The sequence below is a fragment of the Phaseolus vulgaris genome, chromosome 2, assembly GCF_000499845.2.
Source record: "Phaseolus vulgaris cultivar G19833 chromosome 2, P. vulgaris v2.0, whole genome shotgun sequence".
Lineage (NCBI taxonomy): Eukaryota > Viridiplantae > Streptophyta > Magnoliopsida > Fabales > Fabaceae > Phaseolus > Phaseolus vulgaris.
Window position 1 is genome coordinate 6,754,972 of NC_023758.2, and position 22,614 is coordinate 6,777,585.

Here is a 22,614-nt window from a genome sequence, read left to right on the forward strand (position 1 = left end):
GCAAAGAACAGCAGATTCAAGCAATTAAAGAAACCCAAAATCAAGAAACAATCAAGCCAAATAAAAGGACTACTATGAATTGTTGACAATATGGATGAACATGACTTGACAAAACATGTATAGATTCAGAAAATTAAAGACTCAAAGCATAATATGAACCAAATAATGAAAGCAATAAAGACTCAAAAGCCTAAAAGAAAATAGCAACTCAAAGGTGTATGGAATCCTATCACAAATTGCACAAGAACTTGTTCAAGATCAATTGAACAAGAGTGCTTCGGTTGGATCTTCCACAAAGCACACCAAACAAATTAAAATGTAAAAAACAGCAAGACAATTATGGAAAATAAGATGAACAACATGAAAGTAAAGAAGAACTAAAAATGAAAGACCAAAAGGAACTCATCTTGAAGAACCATAGCTCATGATACCAAATGATGGCATTTTCATGAAGGTCTTCTTGAATCATGTAAGAAAATGGTGCGGAAGCTATGAAGGTGTGTGTGCAAGATCCTCCTAAGAGTGATGTTGATCTTGAAGGTGCATGATAGGTATGATTATAGGGAGGTTCGGCCAGCCCAAGGAAAGGTGAAGGATGTGAAGTTTAGAGCCTAGAATTCTAGGAGAAGCAAAGCTTGGCACAAAATGGCAGCATAACTTTACTCACAATAAACTTGAAAATACAAGGTGTAGGCTCCTCCTTTTATAGGCTAAGGAGGACCATAATGCAACCCTAATGCTAGCCAAATGAAATGTAAATGTGAAGCACATGGGTGCACATGGCACATGGGTGCACAAATGAGCACATGGGGAGGGGTGTGTCTAGTTTTTATGCTCACCCCTTCCATGGGCTTTCTAGACCCGCCTTGGTAAATTTAGAGGTTTTTTTAGAAACTCTAAGTTTACCTAGGTTGGTGTTTTAGGTGCCAAAATTAATTCTAAGAAAATTACAAATAAAGTTCCTATGCTAATTTTGACAAGAAATTAAAGTCTACTCTACACTAGAGTTTATGGCATTTGAACATGTAAAAGAACGTCTTCTTGGATCCTCTTGGCCATAACTCTATGGTTGGCCCAAATCTACCCTTTGGTGGGCTTGCATGTGGGCTTGTGCTTGGGCCTCTTCCATCAGAACTTCCCTGGTCCACGAGGGTCTTCCGTATGGTGAATCGGTCTATGTCGACCGCTATCACCATCGGGTCGTCTTGCTGGCAATAGTCTACGCCTTTGAAGTCCTCGTCCGTGAACGTGATGGGTGGCATCCTTGGTCGGAAAGCCACCGCGTTTACCTGATGTACCGCCCGGAGGTGTTTCTTCCGGGCGTTGTTCGTGCTTCCTCCCCCGGCGAAGCCGCCGGCTATAGTGTTGATAACCTCTCGGTTACCTCTCCTATCGGCCTCCCTGGGGGGATCGTCTCTTCGAGGGGAGTCGGCCCTCGCGGGTTGTCGGTTGCCTCTGTTATCTTGGTTATTTCGGCCGCGTTGAGGTGACCTCGTCCGCCTGGGTGGATCCGATCGGCCGGGTGGGTCTCGGCCATTCCTGACGAAACGGCGGAGGTGCCCAGCCTGGATAAGTTCCTCGATCTTATCCTTTAGGGCTTGACACTCCTCGGTCAAGTGTCCGGTGTTTTGGTGGTACCGACACTGCTTCCCCCGGTCGGCATTGTTTGGGCTGGCCACCTTCCTTGGAGGAGGGATCAACTCGGCGTTGAGGGCCTCGTCCAGAATCCTCCCCCTCTCGGTCGTCAGGGGTGTGTATCTTGAGAACCGGATTGGCCGGTCTCGGTTGTCCCGGCATCGGTCACTTTTTTGACTCGGCCGCGCCTGGCGATCCTTTTCTTCCTTATTTCTTTCCCCACCGGCCTCGACACGGGCTTGGTTGCGGAATTCTCTTAGCTCTTCCAGCTGCATGTACTTAGCAGCTTTCTTTCTTAGCTCGTCCAGGCTGTCGCCCGGTAGCATGCACAGGTTGTCAACAAAGGGCCCCAGACGCAGGGCTGTCAGCATGTGGTGCATGGCAACGTCTGGGCTCAGATTCCGGATGCTCATTGCCACTTTACTGAACCTATCCACAAAGGTTCTCAGCGACTCTCCCTTCTCCTGGCGGATGCCTACCAGGGCGATGGAGGTTAGGTGGTGCGGCCGGCTGGTCGCAAACTGAGTTTCAAACTTTGCTACGAGTGTGGCAAAGCTATCGATGGAGTTGGGTGAGAGCTTGGTGAATCAACTAAGGGTTGCTCCCTTCAAGGATGTGGGAAACACTCGGCACAACACGGTGTCGTCCGAGGTGTAGAGACTCATATGGGTGGTGTAGGCGTCCATATGCTCATCCGGGTCGGTCGACCCGTCATATCGGTCTCGGTTGAAACCCTTCCACTTCTCAGGTAGTGGGACTTCGATGATGGTGTTGGTAAAGGGGTGTCAGCGGTTCGGGTCGGCCGTCAGGGTCGTCCGGGTGGACCTGATTAGGCACGACTCGTCGCCCATCTCGGTGTCTCGGGGAGGGGGTCGGCCTCTCGTCCCCTCGGCCACATCTGGGTCGGGGGGAGAGGTGTATGACTTGCCGACAACTTTCCTTCAGCTAGTTTCCCTCGGCCCCACAGTGGGCGCCAATTGTTCCTACTAGGGAGATGGGACCTAGAGAACTATTGAAGTCTTCTACTTCTTCCTTCGGTCGGTCAGGTGATTGGGTGATGAACTGGAATTCTTCTCGTCCTCCTGCTTCTCCTTCGGCACTCGGCCTCGGTCAACACCAGATGGTGGGGGTACCTGCGAAGACACTTCGACGCTCAAGTTAGTGAAGCGGGTGGTCAGCTCTCAGGTAGGTGAACAGTAATAAATGACATACCTTGCTCCTTGGGATGCGCGCTATTTATATTATTCTAATGGGTCTACCTTGTTGAGCTCGTTTATCGAGGTGGATACCGCTTAGGGTTGTATTACCTAATTCTTGATGATGGATTAGCTTCACTAATCTCGGTTTGAGCGTTAATTGTAATAGGGTTCGGCCCTCGGCCATGTTCTCATAGTGTGGGTCGGCCATCGGCCAAATCCTTGTGGTCTTGGCCGTATCAGCCAAGTTTTCTAAGGTCTCGGCCAAGTGGGTCGTCGGCCTCGTCCTCTCTGCCAAAGTTCTTATGCCTCAGTCAGGTTCCCCAAGTGTCGGTCAGAAAGACTCAGCCTCGGGCAGTCAGGTGGGTCCTTGTCTCGCCCATACCGGTACACTAAATATAAAAATTTAAATACTAGTATAAAGATATTTGATTATGCTAACAAATATTTGTCACCCGTCCTTAAAAAAATAAAAAAGTAGCTAACTCATATAAAGAGAAATATTTACCTTCAATCAAGAGTGTCGAGAGGAGGGTTGAGAGCGCAAATGCGATGACAGTTGCAAGAGTGTATAGAAGTAAACCTAATTTATCATTGATGGCAAAGAGAGACAACAAAACCTAATTAATATGAATAAAATGAGATAAAATTAATTTTAGTTTTTTAACGGGTTAACGAACGTGTACTAATTTATTCATTACCCACTTGTGATATGTACCCATTTAAAATATCCACTTTCTATTCATAGCAACTTTATCCATGAATATGGATATTTTTGTCATCCCCAATCTCATACCCTTCATTAATTAAATATTATTTTTTTCTATTTTTTAATTATATTATATTCCTATTTCTATCATATTTGTATTTCTCTTTCTTCCTCTGGGTGTGAACTAGGGTTATGATGATATCCATAGATTATTTTTGGGAGCAAAAATTATTCTTTTGTCGTCACCATCACTTGGTGGTGGGTGGAGATAGAGAGGTTTATATCTCGCTCTTTCTCTCTCGCCGTTTTAGCGCCACCTTTTATGAACTCAAAGCTTTACCGGTAATCCAGCTCCAACCCAATAGATAAGGAGAGAGAAATTCTTGAGAGTGATGTTTTTTTTTTCTTTCTTTCTAACTTTAATTTTCAATATTCTTCATCTACTTCTTATGCTTTTGCTTTCTATTTAACCCTACCTCTTCTCCATTTTCCCATTCTTCAACCTTTCTCTTACCTTTCCTTCTCTTTTTCAGTGATTCTCGGGATCTCATCTCTCTCCTTTTGTAGCCAACAACTCCTACAACAGTCAGACACTTCTTCAGTGCAGAACAGTTTGGATTCACTTCAATTCCCGAGGGTCACTATTAACTGCTCTCTCCACCAACCTACCTTCTTTTCTTGTCCCCTAGTGTTTCCTTGCCTTTAGCGCTGCTTCTTTTCCCTTTTTGCTCTTTTTGGTCGGAGTTGACGATCGAAGGCACCCCACAATCTAGAATATATTGAATGCGTGCTGCAGCAGAGGTTGGTTTCATCAGATCTGCACAAGAGAGTTCTACCTTGTGTTTTTACCTTCCAACAAGAGTAATGTATCAAGGTTTTTTCTTTCACAGTCAGTGCTTGTTCTTAATCTGATTGAATTCATGTTTTAACTTTGTCTCGCTCAACAGGAGGATGTTCCTTCCTGCTTTATCTAATATAGCAGATATTTGTGCCAATGTGTCTAATTATTAAGGGCATGCAAATATATGGTGGAATTGATTTTATTAATTCAAGTCAACAACAATAAAAGTTCAAAAAAAAAAGACAACAAAAGACAGAAGATATAGTCAAATGGTAAATGTCCTTCCTTTGCATTAGTTAGATTTTTGACATGACTCTGATCTTGTGAGTTTTGGTTGGAGTTTATTTATATCCCATCAACACCTACCTGTAAATAATGCTTTTGACTTAATTTTTCCGGTTTTCTTCCATTCAAAATGGGTTTTACATTTTTACTATCCACAATTTATTTGTATCTCTGATCTGTAATTCAGACTACATATATTTTTTCTTCACGTAATGATATTTTGCCCTAAAACGCTTGATTGCTTGAAAGATCAGCTTCTGAGTTATTCTTCCTTCAGTATTCGTGTTGCAAATTAAAGCCATTTTGAACAATAGACTCAGCAGTTTGAGTGCTCGACCACTTTGTGATTTAATGGAAGACTGTTTTGATGCTATATACCATCCAACTTCATGCCTCATCGGCATCATTGCATTGTACAAAAATGTGCCTTGATTACCTTCTCTATTGTGTGTTACAACTCATTTCAGTTTGTCTTTTTACAAAAAAGTTATCAGCGTGTTTATATAAACTTGTACTTTTATCATTTGTATTTTTGTTTGTGTTATTACCTTTGTATCACAGTTTTGTTTTTATTTATCATAACAATTGAATGTTTATAAATAGGTAGTTTATTCACCTTGTCCACCAGGAGGTATTGTATATATTCTTAATTTAGAACAAATTAGTCAGTATTTTGAAAGTTATGATGGCGAATAAACTAAGGTCTCTGAAGCCGATAAAAGAAAAAAAAAAGTCTTGGGGGAAATTACTGGGAGAGGCAGAGAATGGTTGCTGAAATATTTTCTTTTGTCCTAGTAAACCTAGATTTCTATGCTTCAGCATCTAATGTTGCAGAATGATTTATAATTACACTTACTGATGCAAAGTTTCAATGTCCATCACAGTCAATGGATTTTTATATTTATTTTTGGATCCATCAGAAGTTTTTGTTAAACCTTTTTAAAATATCTTTTTAACAAAATATTTAATTTCTTAAAAGTAAAAAGTATTAAATATATTTTGAATAATTAAGAAATTTATTTAAGATATTAAATAAAATTTTCAACGATAAAAAATAAATTTATTTAATTAAATATAGGCAATGACTTTGTAGAAGGCCTCAATAAAACTTTAGGTTTAGGGTATTTATTTGTCAGAGCATTGCAAAATTTCTCCTAAAACCTTTTTAGAAGGGTAAAATAAGAAAGAAACTTATTTTTTAATAACTTCAAAATTTCTATAAAATAAAAAAAAATTAGAAAAATCTTCTAATAACTTAACATTAGTTAAGTTTAATTTGTAGATAATTTTTTTGGGGTCCTTGTAGAAACGTTCCTGAAAATGCAAACTTCTATGACTGTTGAAGGATTTATAAAATATAAACTGTTAATGAATATTTGACAAGTTTTATAAGAAAAAAAAGATGCTAAATTTAATATCTTTTAAAAAGAAGGGTGATTGTTTTAATTTATGAGTTTTCCTCCCTCAAATGCAGGTTAAAATCTAGAGCTGATATGAATACTTATTCACATGTTCCTCCTGGATTTCGTTTCCATCCCACCGATGAAGAACTTGTTCATTACTACCTTAAGAAAAAGGTAGCTTCTAAAAGGATTGACATAGATGTGATAAAAGATGTCGATCTCTATAAAATCGAGCCATGGGATCTTCAAGGTATGATAAACATGAACCTTTCGGCTCCAAAGTAGAATTATTCATATAGTGTATATACATACTGCTAACATTTTGTTACTCTGTGTGGTAGAATTATGCAAAAATGGAAGCCATGAACAAGATGAATGGTATTTCTTTAGTCATAAGGACAAGAAGTACCCAACAGGCACTCGTACCAATAGAGCTACAAAAGCAGGATTCTGGAAAGCTACTGGGAGAGACAAGGCAATTTACTGTAAGCATTGCCTTACTGGAATGAGAAAGACTCTTGTGTTTTACAAAGGAAGAGCACCCAATGGACAGAAATCTGACTGGATCATGCATGAGTATCGACTAGAAACCAATGAAAATGGAACTCCTCAGGTAATTAACCAATTAATTATTCGTTAATTCTCCTTCTTTTTATTTCTCTTTTAATTCATCTCTGATTAAAAATGACATTGAAATGAAAATAACCAGATTAATTAGTTTCTAACTAACTTCTTTTGAAATTGTTTCCAGGAAGAAGGGTGGGTTGTATGTAGAGTGTTCAAAAAACGAATGACAACAGTGAGGAAAATGGGGGATTACGTGTCGCCATGTTGGTATGATGACCAAGTCTCGTTCATGCAAGAACTTGAATCTCCTATGCGAATTTCTAACCCTAATGCACCAAACCGTGACCTCTATCCCTGCAAGAAGGAGTTGGAATTGCAATTCAATATTCCCCATGACGCTTTTCTCCAACTTCCACAGCTTGAAGGTCCCATAGTTCCTCAATCTGTGGCTAGTTTGAGTTTTAGCCCATTTGTTTCTTACGGCTATGGTTGCAAGAACAATGGAAATGCTTTGCAGTCTTCGTCACTCACTCAAGAACATCGCCAGCAACAAAGTCTTCAATTTCACTATGCTAGTAACGATCAATCTATGGACAATGTTATGGATTGGCGAGTACTTGACAAATTTGTGGCTAATCAGCTGAGTCACGATGAACATTTTTCCAATGTTGCTGAACAGATTAAGTTGCAAGCAAACGGATCTACAAAACCAGAAACTGGTCAGGAAATTGCTTCAACTTCCATCTCCAGTTGCTGGATTGACCTGTGAAATGAAAATTTACAGCTAGAAGATGCATACTAATTATACAGTTAATTAGCACTCTCGATCATGACAAAAAAAATTCTGTACATAGTAAACCCTAAAGCATTACTATTATTCTTAGCAGTTGAAAACTATGCATGGTGATAATAGCGTGTGAACTAATAATCCGGACTAGTATGATGCAAGAAATACTTAGAGCATGTAACTTCGAGTTGAACAGTGCATAGTGATGTAATTGAGCTCTGGGTGAATGTTAGAAATTTCATCATTACAATTTAATTTCCATCTAATAAAAATATATTAAAGTTATATATAGATTGTTGTATTTTAAACCCATTAATTGATTCTGTCTATAGTAGCTAGGAAGAGTGATATGAACTTTAAAGGCTTGAGAATCTAAACCAATTGCATATTTATTTGAACAACACAATTTTTGTAAAAATTTTCTCTCCACTATTTATTTGTTCATTATTTTGTACTTTGACTGTACATGAAATACAAAGGTTATTGTATTCATATATTTATTTAATTTCATCTCACTTACATACATTTTTTTTTTCATATCTTTCTTTATTTTATGTAACATTATTTATTATATTTATCTACTTTTTTAACATAATTGTTTTTCTCATTACAAACGTGTAAGGGATCCCAACACGATGGAGGTTATAGCTTCTTCTTCTCCAACTTTCAAAATGATCATGACAAGAGATATGTGGAAAAAATTTCAAAGAAAGGGAAGAGTCAAAGATATATTTATCTCAAAGAGATTGAATGTTAGAAATCAGAGGTTTGATTTTGTAAAGTTTCACGAGGTAGTCAACGTAGAAGCACTGGAAAACAGATTGAACATTATATGAATTGGGACGTGGAAGTTGAGAGTTAATAGGCCAAATACAGGAGGAATGAGGGAACGTGGAAGGAACGGAAAAATGAACACATACCAGTGCAACAGAGAAAGGTGTGGAAGACGAAGGAACAAAGCCAATCTTATGCACACGTAGTGGAGCAAGAGTTAGAAAGGAGTGAGTTGGGCGGTAAGGCTGAAAAGGTTATCAGTTTTATAGTTAAGGAGGAGTGCACAAAATGGTTTGAAGGATGCTATGTTGGAAGAATGCTAGAGGTAGGGAAGGTGCAGGCTATGAAAGAGAGTTTTATTTTGGAAGGTTTCAACTTCATCAGAGTAAGATATTTAGGGGAGAAATTTGTTTTGCTATCAGGGGAATTAAAATGCATTGTTAAGAGAACTTACGAAGAGAATAAGGTGGTTTCTTGCGATTTTCGAATCGGTGGAACCATGGCAAAACAGTTTCGCAATGGAGGGAAGCTTGCACTAGTACATTATAGATAATTAACAACGGTTAAAAATGCTATATAAAGACGATTTTCAAACCGTCATTATTGTGGGTGTAGTTATAAATCATCTATGTATAATGACAGTTCTAGTCTAAAGTCGTCGTTATAAGTGCTTATGGAAGGCTTTTAAAGACGGTTCCAGGGAACCTTCGTTATAGGTTTTTTTTTAAAAATTTTTATTATTATATATTAAGTCTAATCCTGCATAAAATATCAAATTTTCAGAACAATGCACATAATATTATAATTTAAATATGAAAGTCTACAAAAAGTTTTTTAACTATATGAAAAAGTTTTATATCATTCTAAAGTATTATATATGATGTTTATTTGCATTTGCACTACTTCTCCTCTCACTCAAGATGTTATATCCAGAATAAACACTCAAATAATAAGATTTTCATGTTAAAATACACACATAACATTATATAATGTAAGGTATGAGTAATAAATTTATGAAAGTAATGTAATCATAATGGTTTGATAAATCTCTAACTTATACTAGAAAACATCATGCAAACTTTCAAAATTTTCTGATAAGTGTAAGTATGAGAACTAAAGCCTAAAAAATGCCTAAATAATACTAAAAAATAAAAAAAGGATAGTAAATGATGAATTTTTGGAATTTTGGAAGGAATTGGCCATGGGCTTCGTTGCCTCATTTTGAACAACTTTCATTTTTTACTCGTCTTCATCCGACTTCTCTATCAAAAGTTATGACCGTTTGAAGTTTTTTTCACTAATTTTTGACAACTCCAAATCTATCACTCTACTATTCAATCTAAGACTCCTCCATCAAATATACACTAAATAAAGTTCTCACAAAAAAGTTTGGATAAAACATCACAAGAGGTAACGAAAAGGCACAACAACAGAATGTGGAGCAAATGAAAGAGGTAACGACTCTAGGGTTAGGAAGGCAGTTTGACGTAATTGGTAATGGACTGCTTAAGGCCCATCAGAAGGAAGTTGTTTGGTCATGTGGATTCAAGGGGCTGGGCCCAAAAGAACTGGAAGCAGAACAGTCTGGGAGCGAAAAGGCCCATAACGCTGCAACGTGGTGCGTGAATGAAGAAGACGACAGTTGTTCACGTGAGGAGGGCAGGGAAAAGACATCATGCTTGTTGAGCGTGCGAAGATGACGAAGTTTTCGCGTTGTATGCATGGTGAGGGACACAGGGAAAGGTTGCACTAACAAGATTTATGAAGCGGAGGGTACTCCAGGAGGGGGCACAGGTGTGGAAAGCCAGGGAACAGCGGGAGTAACACCTCTCAACAGTATTACACACCGGGAAAGGTTAGAAGGTTATAATCTGAACAACTATATGTCTGATAGTGCAGTTAGGAATTGCAATAGGGTTTATTGGATGAAAAATAACATGCAGAATCAATAAGAATTTGGAAAATGGGAAAGGAGATGAGGTTTTCATTCTACGGGGAAGAGGATGTTGTTGTAGGACATTTACAATCTGCGGAGTTTAGGGATAATGGTGCAAGTATGAGGGCCAATATTAGCAAGGTGGAGAACAATGTCTCTGATGATGAAGCTAATTAGCATGAATATTAGGGAAATAGGGGAAATTAAGAAGAAATATTTAGAAGACCTGATTAAGAAAGAGAAGGCGGATATCGTGTGTTTACAAGAGACAAAGTGTAAGGAATTGGAGAAGGAAAAGATTTTCAAGATGTGGGGAACTAACGATGTTGAATGGGTTGAGAGGGGTGCGAAAAATAATGCAAGGGGGTTATTACATTGTGGAGGACAAGCTCTTTCCAGTTGGCTAATGTCTACTCTTGAGAAAATTATTGTCATTGAAAGGGAGTGGAAGATGGGGGAGGTTTCCATCACTATTGCAAATATTTACAGCTTTGGAACCCTAAGGGAGAAGAGTGGAATATGGGAGGGAGTTTGGTAGAGCAAAAGGATGCATCTTTCAACAGCTTGATGTGTGATAGGAGACTTTAATTCAGTTAGGAGGACAAGAGGAGAAATATGAATACAAATTCTAAAGTTCAACGACTTTATCGACAAATCGGACTTGATTGATATTCCGATGGTTGGGGAGAAAGTTCACGTGGTATAAACCTAATGGGATGGTTAAAAGCATAATAGACCGAACTCTAGTTTCGAGGGAATGGTTGGACAAATGGCCAAAAAGCAAACAAGTTGTTCTTGGAAGATCAGTGTAATCATTGTGCTTTGATTCTAAAAACAATGTCAAAAGACTGAGGTCCTAAACCGTTTAGAAGTATGGACGTTTTTGGCAATCTGATAGGAGGCTCAAGGACTTTGTTTGTATCAAATATGGGAGCAATGAGGTGCAGGGCAGTGGGATCTTCATTTTTAAAGAGAAGCTGAAGATGCTGAAAGCATATTTAAAGGTGTGGAATATGGACGTATTCAGAGATATAAACAAGGAGGGGGAAGATATTCAGAGGAGAATTCAAGAATTGGATGCGAAGGATGATGAGAGCGACCTTGAGAAGGATGGGAGGGAGGAAAGGAGACTGCTTCTGACAGAACAAAGAAGGAATAGTCATAGGCATGAAATGTTACTACAACAAAAGGCATGCTAGAGATGGCTAAAGCAAGGGGATACAAATACAAGGTACTTTCACTTAGTGATAAAGTGGAAGAGGTCTAGTAATGGAATTAATGGGTTGAGAGAAAACGACCAGTGGTTTGATGATCCAATGGCGGTAAAGGAAAAGGTTAAAGAGTTCTTTAAAAAGCGGTTCGACGGTGGAGCTTGGCAACAAGTTATGCTTGACAACACAGAGTTTACACGCATCTCAGATGAAGATAATCGAAGGTTGAAAGAAATAATTACAAAGGAGGAAATAAAGAATGCAGTGTGGAGTTGTGAGGGTTCGAAGAGTCCAGGTTCTTATGGGTTCAATTTCGGGTTTATAAAGTTATGTTGGGAAGAAATCAAGTCATATATCATTAACGATGGTGTACGACTTTGAGGAGAGTGAGAGATGGCCTAGGGGGGCGAACGCATCTTTTATACCTCTAGTCCCTAAAGTGAAAAACCCCCAGATTTTGAATGACTTTAGACCGATTTCCTTGGTGGGGTTTCTTGGACAAAATAGTGACGAAAATCATGTCCTTGAGGTTAAAGAAGGTGCTACACAAAGTTATAGATGTTAGGCAATTAGCTTTTCTGGAAGGGAGGGGTTTAATTGATAGTGTTTTGGTGGCTAATGAAGTGTTGGAAGAAGTGAAGAGGAAAAAGAGGAGTTGCATCCTTTTCATGGTTGACTTTGAGAAGGCCCACGAATCAATTAGTTAGGACTTTATTTATTACATGCTTCAAAGGCTTGGCTTCTACAAGAGGTGGATTGGCCGGATAAGAGTGTGTCTTCAATCTTCGTCGATCTTCGTGTTAGTTAATGGAAGTCCTACTCAAGAGTTCAAACCTAGGAGGGGATTGAGATATGGAGACCCTTTAGCGTTGTTTCTCTTTTTGATAGTAACAGAGAGCTTAGTTGGAGTGGGTAGGAAAGTAGTGGAAAAAGAGTTGTTGGAGAGCATGACCATTGGTGAGAAGCTTGTTAAGGTGAATATGCTTCAGTATGCAAACGACGCTCTTTTCTTTTGTGAAGCGAATCCTCAAAGTGTGTTTGGATCAAGGCAATGCTTAATTGTTTCGAATTGGCATCAGGTTTAAAGGTTAATTATCTGAAGAGTAGTATAGGTGGGGTGTGCTGTAGTCAGCAGATGTTACAGTGTTGTGCAACTATCTTAAATTGTGAAGTAACGAGAACTCTGATTGGTGTCTTAGGGATCAGATAGATAAACGAAGAATTTGACCCCCTAGGCCACTTTTCGTTGACTAGGAAATCTTTTACCGCCGAAACGAAATCATCCTTAAGGCACTCCCAACAAAATTTATTGAAACTAAAATTGAAACTACCTAGACTATGACTCTTCAAACTATCACAACTCCAAATTGCATCCTTAACTTCCTCGTCAGAAACAATTTCGACCAACAACACATTATCTTCATCAGAAATAGAGTTGAAATGAACATTGTCCAACCTAACATGAGACTCTCAGACATACCATCAAATATGGCTTTTTTAGAACTCCTTGACCTTAGCCTTAATCTTCTCCTTATTATGGTACCACTGACCGTTCACTTTTATCTTGTTGATCTCGTTCCTCATTCTTCTCTACTTTACTGACGAATGGAAGAATTTAGTATTTAGATCCTATTGTTTTATCCACTTTATATGTGTTTTTTGACGCATAACCGTTTTCTGTTGGAAGAAATTCCAACTTTGTTTCGAATTTCAAAAGATAAACTAAGAAAAAAAAATATTTTGAGAGTAGAAAAGTAATTAAACTCTTTGAATTAATGTCTGTACACCAAATGGTGTAACTATGTATTGATGCATGTCATGAACGAAGAAGGCAGAAGCAAGAGGGGATGGAATATGTCTAGTAATAGAGGTGGGGGCTGGTTTTTTGGCACTTAGGATGTTCTAAGAAGTAGACAGCTTTCCAGCTTAAGCCCTTTAGTGTTAACAGATTCAAACTGTAACTCTGTTTTGTACTGTTGTTTGTTTAACTGTAGAGTGATCTTGTAAAAGGGTTGGGACACCCCTTATGTGTCTCTATTTATTATATTAATTTATTGCTGATAAAAAAAAATGTATTGATGCATGCAACCTGGGAATGAGCAAATATTAAAGTCATGCAGAAGTATATATTAACTAAAAGATAAACCACACAGTTTTGATGGCTAATATCTAAAGGTTAAAATTAGAGTATTGTTTCATTATACTATGAACTTGTTGGTGCATTATTTATTAAATATATAGAAATATTAAAAACACAATTAATTATAAAAAGCAATAAATTAATTACATCATAAGAATATTTAAAGGATATGCACAAGTTTTAAAGGAGCTAGATCTATACCTTTTTTTTATTTCCCCATTCAGTAGCAAACTGACCTACTTTACCATCAGATGGATTCATATTCGATATATATAAAGTATATCTAATATATACACGTTATAGAGTACGGTCATGCATTAGAGATGCTTTTTCTTATCAAAGTAATTCAATAATTAAGAAACTTCCCATACTATTCACAACGCATACCTGTGTGAAACTTGGCTTCTCTCAGTTAGTGAAAGATTTCTATATTTACCAGAGGGGTTTTCTGGTGGTTCCTGGGGCTACCTCAGAGGGGTCTAGGGAGAAGAACCGTGCGTTCGAAAGTGCCAAAAAACCGAAGTTGTGTTTTCAAAGGTAAATGGTTTATATGTATATATATATATATATACCTGGATGAGAGCAAATTAATTTAAGGCACCTAATGATGCATGGTTTTCAGAGGCAAGAAGTAGTAGTTATTTGTGAAGGTGTGATTGGATATTGACGAGGGATGAAATTGATGTGTGAGAGTTAACAATTAAAATTCCTCTCTAGCAAAGGCACGACACAATGATTAGGCGTGCGCCCATCAACTTAATCATAATGCAGGTTTTAACTGTAGTCTGAGTCATGAATGTTTACTTGAACAAAAAGAGAGGAATGGAGAGGTAAGCATGCTTCCCTGGAGGATGAGAAGGGAAAAAGGATTGATGAAAAAGTGTGCTTTCTGACATCCTTTGACTTGCTACAGTTCTCTGTCACACTAGAGACTAGCATTACCTATGCAAAGCCAAAACAAGGAGTGGCCATGTGCACTGAGGCGGCGTGATAGTGAGACTATATATCATAATTGGGGTTTATGTAATGTAAGACTTCTGTACAGACTGTCAATGTGATAAGATAAAGAGAAAAACAAACACTTTTAATAATATAATAATATTTTGAATTAAAAAATTAATAAAAAATTAATTTATTAAAGTATGAGATATATTTTCACTGTTTACAGTGTTGACATATCAGTATCCTAGGATAAAACTTCATATGAAAATAACAATAGTATGATCGCACATGGGCTTGTTTAGTTCTCCAAAAGCATAAAGATAAAATGGAGACGGGCGAAAAATACAGAATAAAATGATTGGCAGAGTAACAAAATAGAGAAAAAATGGTGAGGTGAAGTGAAGTATCATTACAAATGCTATCTACCAATCTAAGGCATTAGATATGTATGACCTATATAAGGGGTAATAGTTTATCTTCTCAAAGGAATTAAGTTATATGTTTTAGATAGTATTTTTTGTTGTTGTATATGTCTGTTTACCTTTTTCTTTTGTTCTTTTAGAGTTTTCTATTTTAGGAATACCTTTTTTTTTTTTACCGTTGACACTATATATGAGTGTCTTTTATACATTTTTTCTGCATAATAATATACTTGCATAGTTTCTTTCTCTATCTTTTATCTCTTTGCATAACTTTGGTCTTTTCTTTTTTACTTTTTCCTTTGTTGTGTTTCGGTTCAATATATAAAGAATATTTGTCTTTTCTCTTTTGCCTTTATTTTTATTTTTATTGTAATTCCATTCAATATATAGAAACACGTGTTGAACACTTGTTCTTCATACAAAGATGAATACCATTTTGATTTGGTATCCTCTGCTGCGCACTTTGAAACCTTGCTTGCATGTTCTTCTTGTCACGTTCTTGTTGCATTCTTGGACTTCATGGAGGAAGTTATCAGGCTCCACCTCCACATAGTTTTATGTATATTCTTCTTAGTGAAAATCTTGCAACTAGCCTTGTTTCACCTGTTTTTTTTTTTTTTGGAAGAACTATCATCCTTGAAGCAAATTAATGGTGACATAACTCTTAGTTGACATAACCTACAAAGAGTGATTCTTCTCACTACGCCAAAAAAGCAAAATTAGTTACAAAAAGAATTGAAGGTGATGCTCTGAACACTAAATAATGTCAACTAAGTCTTTAGTGTTCTTATGGCCAATGAAGTTGTTGAGGATTTAAGGAGAAGTGGGAGAAGAGGGTTGTGCCTAAAAGTGAACTTCAAAAAAGCATATGACTCGGTTAGATGGGCGTTCTTATATGATATGCTATCTAGGATGGGGTTTCACAACCTCTGGATCACATGGATTAAAGGATGTATGGAATCCGCCACTGTGCCTATGTTAGTCAATGGGAGCCCTACGGAGGAATTCAAGCCGACTAGAGGGTTAAGGCAAGGAGACCCACTTGCACCATTCCTTTTCCTAGTTGTAGCTGAAGGCCTTGCTGGGATAGTTAGAAGTGCTAGCAAAACCACTTTACTGACGGGCCTCAAGTTTGGAAGGAAGGAGATTGAGGTGTGCATCCTCCAGTTTGCGGATGACAATATTTTTCTATGTGAAGACTCCTTCAACAACGTGGTAACCTTGAAGGCTATCCTAAGGGGGTTTGAATTAGCCTTAAGGTTGAAGATCAACTTCCATAAGTCAAAGCTTGCAGGCATCAATGTTCAAAGTAGTGATGTAGCATGTTATACAAAGACGTTGAACTGCAAACAAATGGGAGTACCGTTTAAATATCTGGGCCTTGAAGTGGGAGGTAACCCCATGAAGAAGTAGTTCTGGGATCCGGTCGTTAACAAGTTAAAAGCGAAGCTCAGTGTGTGGAAAGGGAGATTTTTATCCATGGTAGGGAGAATTTGTCTTATCAACTCTGTCATATCTGCTATACCTCTGTATTATCTCTCCCTTTTCAAAGCCCCTGACTCAGTCTGTAAGAGGATTACCTCTATCCAAAGGAGATTCTTGTGGGGTTGGGGGAAAGAAAGCAAGCCAATTTGCTAGGTTAAAGAGGAAGGAGGATTGGGTTTAAGAGAAATACGAAAGTTAAACCATGCTCTCCTAGCTAAATGGAGATGGCGTTGTATCTCTCAAGAGGAGGGAAGGTGGAAGGAGTTATTGGACTCAAAGTATGGGTTGGAGCCTGGTAGTGTCCATTCACTAGTCAAACTCCCATCTTGGTGGTGGAAAAATCTCTATAAAGTGTGCAAGGAGGGAGGAGGAAAATGATGGTTTCAAGAAGAACTAGGGTGTGGAGATAAATTAAAGTTTTGGGAGGAGGTGTGGGTTGGGAGCTTTGATCTCAAATCCTTGTTTCCTAGACTGTTCTCCCTATCCTTAAACCAGGGGCAAACAGTGGGTGAAGTTGGCGTGTGGATTAATTCGGATTGGAGATGGAGGCTGACATGGAGGCGTGCCAGATTTGAGTGGGAATCATCACTGGAAGCAGACATCTTTACATGCTATTAGGGGCACTAATGAGAAGGAATGATGTGGATGTGCAGGTGTGGGGGAAGGAAGAACCATGCCTTTTTTCTGTAAATTCTGCTTATGAGTGCCTTGCCAAGAAGTCTCGTGGAACCCAATCCAATGTGTTTAATTTCCTTTGGAAGACTAAGGCATTCCTAAATGTGATCGTGACAGCTTGGAGACTGCTGCTGGATAGAATCCCAACAAGGGTGAGTTTGAGTAGGAGAGGGGTGATGATGAAATCTACGTTATGTGCAATGTGTCAGCTTAAGGAGAAGTCTTGTCAACATATCTTCTTGGAGTGTAAATACGCACAATGGGTATGGTCCTTGTGCTTCAAATGGATAGGTATCTCTTCTGTTCAACAAAATGATTTAAATCTGCACTTTATGAGTTTTTATCTGAGCAATGCTAGCAAGAAGCAAAACCTGGTATGAAAAGGTGTTTGGGCATCTGTTATTAGGTGTATCTGGGGCCAAAGGAACCTAATTGTATTAAAAAAAAAAGGGCTAGTAGATGCAGAGGAGGTGTTTCAGAAGGCTCAACTCAAATCCTGGCTTTGGATGAAGCACAAGGTGCATTCCTTTACTTATTCTTTTGTAGACTGGATTCTTAATCCAATGCTTTGCATTAGAAGTTATAATTAGGACTCCCAGATGCCAAGAGTTTTAAGACTACGGCCTATACTGGTTTTAAAGTTGGTTGGATTGGTGTTGGTGGGTTTGTCACGGCCTGCAGCTGGTGCAAGATGGAAAGGACATATGTGCTTGTATGCCAGGGAGTCAAAAGGAATGTTAAGGACATGATGGAGGATTCTGTTTTGATGTGTCTCATAACAGACCAATAGAGGCATGGTGTATTTGATGGTTTTGTAGCTGTAGTTTGCAGTGCTTATAGCATTCCAATATGAGCACGATGCTAGCTGGAATAAGATGTCTAGCTTATGCAACAAACATTATCTATCTATTGCTTCTGGGGTGGTTTGTTCATCTCTTTATTCTTGGAGATTGTTAATGTGATTTGGTTTATGTAAAAGGGTTGGGATACCCCTTTTGTATCCCTCTTAATTTAATTTCATTCTTTGCTGATAAAAAAAAAGTCTTTATTATTGAAAAAATATGGGTAAGCGTAACTAATACTGAGGTAAACTTAAAAAATAAAGTTACGTTAGTCAAACGGTCACTATTGAAAATATAAATAATAATAAAAATTTAAAGTTTTGAAGATTAAGCCTACACAAATGTAATATATATGCATTTTGAAATTAAATTTAAATATATAATAAAATTATGAAGATTCAACCTATGCAAACAATTAATTCTTTGTTTATATTTATTGAAAATTGAGGGTGGGTGCACTGGACAAAAGATTAAAAAGTGAAAATATTGTAAAAATTAAGTGTCCGTCACCGGACAAAAACTTTATAAGTTCCCGTTCTCAACAACATTAAATACTTTTCCACTTTTTGAATTTGTGCGAGTCATGAGACCACGAGAGTGTGAATGTGAAGCCATGAGACTTTGAGCGTGAGTTTCATATTTCCTTATTTTTTCAATCTTTGAGTGTGATTCTTTTTTCAATTTAAATAGTCAATATTCAGACCTCAACCCTAGATTTGAAAACCAATTTCATGTGTTAAAATTGTGTTTTGATATATTTAATATTTCTTTTACAATCTTAGTCTATTAATTGATTGAAACACTTATGAATATCTTCGAAAAACAATTTCACGTGTTAAAATTGTGTTTTCATATATTTTTTAGAATCTAAGGTCTATTAATTGATTCAAACACTTATGATACCTTTGAAAAACCATTTCATGTGTTCAAATTGTATTTTGATATGTTTAATACTTCTTTTACAATCTAAGGTCTATTCATTGATTGAAACACTTATGATATCTTTGAAAAACAATTTCATGTGTTAAAATTGTGTTTTGATATGTTTAATAATTCTTTCATTTACAATCTAAGGTTTTATAACCTAGGAAAGTATAAGAAAGTGAATGTTCTTTATAATAATAGTTTAAAAGTATCTTAACTATGGAAAACAAGCGTATTACTTAGATAAATGTTTGCAACTTGTTCTTTTCGCTACTAACTGAATGAAAACACTTATGATATCTTTGAAAACCAATTTCATGTGTTAAAATTGTGTTTTGATATGTTTAATATTTCTTTTACAATCTTAGTCTATTAATTGATTGAAACACTTATGAATATCTTCGAAAAACAATTTCACGTGTTAAAATTGTGTTTTCATATATTTTTTAGAATCTAAGGTCTATTAATTGAATCAAACACTTATGATACCTTTGAAAGACCATTTCATGTGTTCAAATTGTATTTTGATATGTTTAATACTTCTTTTACAATATAAGGTCTATTCATTGATTGAAACACTTTTGATATCTTTGAAAAACAATTTCATGTGTTAAAATTGTGTTTTGATATGTTTAATACTTCTTTCATTTACAATCTAAGGTTTTATAACCTAGGAAACTATAAGAAAGGGAATGTTCTGTATAATAATAGTTTAAAAGTATCTTAACTATGGAAAACAAGCGTATTACTTAGATAAATGTTTGCAACTTGTTCTTTTCGCTACTAACTGAAAGAAAACACTTATGATATCTTTGAAAACCAATTTCATGTGTTAAAATTGTGTTTTGATATGTTTAATATTTCTTTTACAATCTTAGTCTATTAATTGATTGAAACACTTATGAATATCTTCGAAAAACGATTTCACGTGTTAAAATTGTGTTTTCATATTTTTTTTACAATCTAAGGTCTATTAATTGATTCAAACACTTATGATACCTTTGAAAGACCATTTCATGTGTTCAAATTGTATTTTGATATGTTTAATACTTCTTTTACAATCTAAGGTCTATTCATTGATTGAAACACTTATGATATCTTTGAAAAACAAGTTCATGTGTTAAAATTGTGTTTTGATATGTTTAATACTTCTTTCATTTACAATCTAAGGTTTTATAACCTAGGAAAGTATAAGAAAGTGAATGTTCTGAATAATAATAGTTTAAAAGTATCTTAACTATGGAAAACAAGCGTATTACTTAGATAAATGTTTGCAACTTGTTCTTTTCGCTACGAACTGAATGAAAACACTTATGATATCTTTGAAAACCAATTTCATGTGTTAAAATTGTGTTTTGATATGTTTAATATTTCTTTTACAATCTTAGTCTATTAATTGATTGAAGCACTTATGAATATCTTCGAAAAACAATTTCACGTGTTAAAATTGTGTGTTTCATACATTTTTTACAATCTAAGGTCTATTAATTTACTCAAGCACTTATGATACCTTTGAAAAACCATAAGAAAGTGAATGTTCTGTATAATAATAGTTTAAAAGTATCTTAACTATTGAAAACAAGCGTATTACTTAGCTAAATGTTTGCAACTTGTTCTTTTCGCTACTAACTGAATGAAAACACTTATGATATCTTTGAAAACCAATTTCATGTGTTAAAATTGTGTTTTGATATGTTTAATATTTCTTTTACAATCTTAGTCTATTAATTGATTGAAACACTTATGAATATCTTCGAAAAACAATTTCACGTGTTAAAATTGTGTTTTCATATATTTTTTAGAATCTAAGGTCTATTAATTGATTCAAACACTTATGATACCTTTGAAAAACCATTTCATATGTTCAAATTGTATTTTGATATGTTTAATACTTCTTTTACAATCTAAGGTCTATTCATTGATTGAAACACTTATGATATCTTTAAAAAACAATTTCATGTGTTAAAATTGTGTTTTGATATGTTTAATAGTTCTTTCATTTACAATCTAAGGTTTTATAACCTAGGAAAGTATAAGAAAGTGAATGTTCTTTATAATAATAGTTTAAAAGTATCTTAACTATGGAAATCAAGCGTATTACTTAGATAAATGTTTGCAACTTGTTCTTTTCGCTACTAACTGAATGAAAACACTTATGATATCTTTGAAAACCAATTTCATGTGTTAAAATTGTGTTTTGATATGTTTAATATTTCTTTTACAATCTTAGTCTATTAATTGATTGAAACACTTATGAATATCTTCGAAAAACAATTTCACGTGTTAAAATTGTGTTTTCATATATTTTTTCCAATCTAAGGTCTATTAATTGATTCAAAGACTTATGATACCTTTGAAAAACCATTTCATTTGTTCAAATTGTATTTTGATATGTTTAATACTTCTTTTACAATCTAAGGTCTATTCATTGATTGAAACACTTATGATATCTTTGGAAAACAATTTCATGTGTTAAAATTTTGTTTTGATATGTTTAATAGTTCTTTCATTTACAATCTAAGGTTTTATAACCTAGGAAACTATAAGAAAGTGAATGTTCTGTATAATAATAGTTTAAAAGTATCTTAACTATGGAAAACAAGCGTATTACTTAGATAAATGTTTGCAACTTGTTCTTTTCGCTACTAACTGAATGAAAACACTTATGATATCTTTGAACACCAATTTCATGTGTTAAAATTGTGTTTTGATATGTTTTATATTTGTTTTACAATCTTAGTCTATTAATTGATTGAAACACTTATGAATATCTTCGAAAAACAATTTCACGTGTTAACATAGTGTTTTCATACATTTTTTACAATCTAAGGTCTATTAATTTATTCAAACACTTATGATACCTTTGAAAAACCATTTCATGTGTTCAAATTGTATTTTGATATGTTTAATACTTCTTTTACAATCTAAGGTCTATTCATTGATTGAAACACTTATGATATCTTTGAAAAACAATTTCATGTGTTAAAATTGTGTTTTGATATGTTTAATAGTTCTTTCATTTACAATCTAAGGTTTTATAACCTGGGAAACTATAAGAAAGTGAATGTTCTGTATAATAATAGTTTAAAAGTATCTTAACTATGGAAAACAAGCGTATTACTTAGATAAATGTTTGCAACTTGTTCTTTTCGCTACTAACTGAATGAAAACACTTATGATATCTTTGAAAACGAATTTCATGTGTTAAAATTGTGTTTTGATATGTTTAATATTTCTTTTACAATCTTAGTCTATTAATTGATTGAAGCACTTATGAATATCTTCGAAAAACAATTTCACGTGTTAAAATTGTGTGTTTCATACATTTTTTACAATCTAAGGTCTATTAATTTACTCAAGCACTTATGATACCTTTGAAAAACCATAAGAAAGTGAATGTTCTGTATAATAATAGTTTAAAAGTATCTTAACTATTGAAAACAAGCGTATTACTTAGCTAAATGTTTGCAACTTGTTCTTTTCGCTACTAACTGAATGAAAACACTTATGATATCTTTGAAAACCAATTTCATGTGTTAAAATTGTGTTTTGATATGTTTAATATTTCTTTTACAATCATAGTCTATTAATTGATTGAAACACTTATGAATATCTTCGAAAAACAATTTCACGTGTTAAAATTGTGTTTTCATATATTTTTTACAATCTAAGGTCTATTAATTGATTCAAACACTTATGATACCTTTGAAAAACCATTTCATGTGTTCAAATTGTATTTTGATATGTTTAATACTTCTTTTACAATCTAAGGTCTATTCATTGATTGAAACACTTATGATATCTTTGAAAAACAATTTCATGTGTTAAAATTGTGTTTTG

General features: G+C 35.6%; 1 protein-coding gene and 1 long non-coding RNA gene across 2 annotated transcripts; one reads left to right on the forward strand and one right to left on the reverse strand.

Annotated features, from left to right (window-relative positions):
• The first annotated feature begins 4,487 nt into the window (after window positions 1-4,487).
• LOC137810523 (NAC domain-containing protein 7-like) lies at window positions 4,488-7,714 on the forward strand. The gene is made up of 4 exons (XM_068611853.1): window positions 4,488-4,653; window positions 6,141-6,319; window positions 6,411-6,682; window positions 6,821-7,714. Exons 2-4 carry the CDS (start codon window positions 6,160-6,162, stop codon window positions 7,403-7,405), a joined length of 1,017 nt encoding a protein of 338 aa, XP_068467954.1. The 5' UTR covers window positions 4,488-4,653; window positions 6,141-6,159; the 3' UTR covers window positions 7,406-7,714.
• LOC137810525 (uncharacterized) lies at window positions 6,699-14,017 on the reverse strand. The gene is made up of 2 exons (XR_011080915.1): window positions 13,872-14,017; window positions 6,699-7,399 (listed from the first exon to the last, which is right to left on the reverse strand). It is a non-coding gene; the product is annotated as an uncharacterized lncRNA (long non-coding RNA).
• Window positions 14,018-22,614: the final 8,597 nt, after the last annotated feature.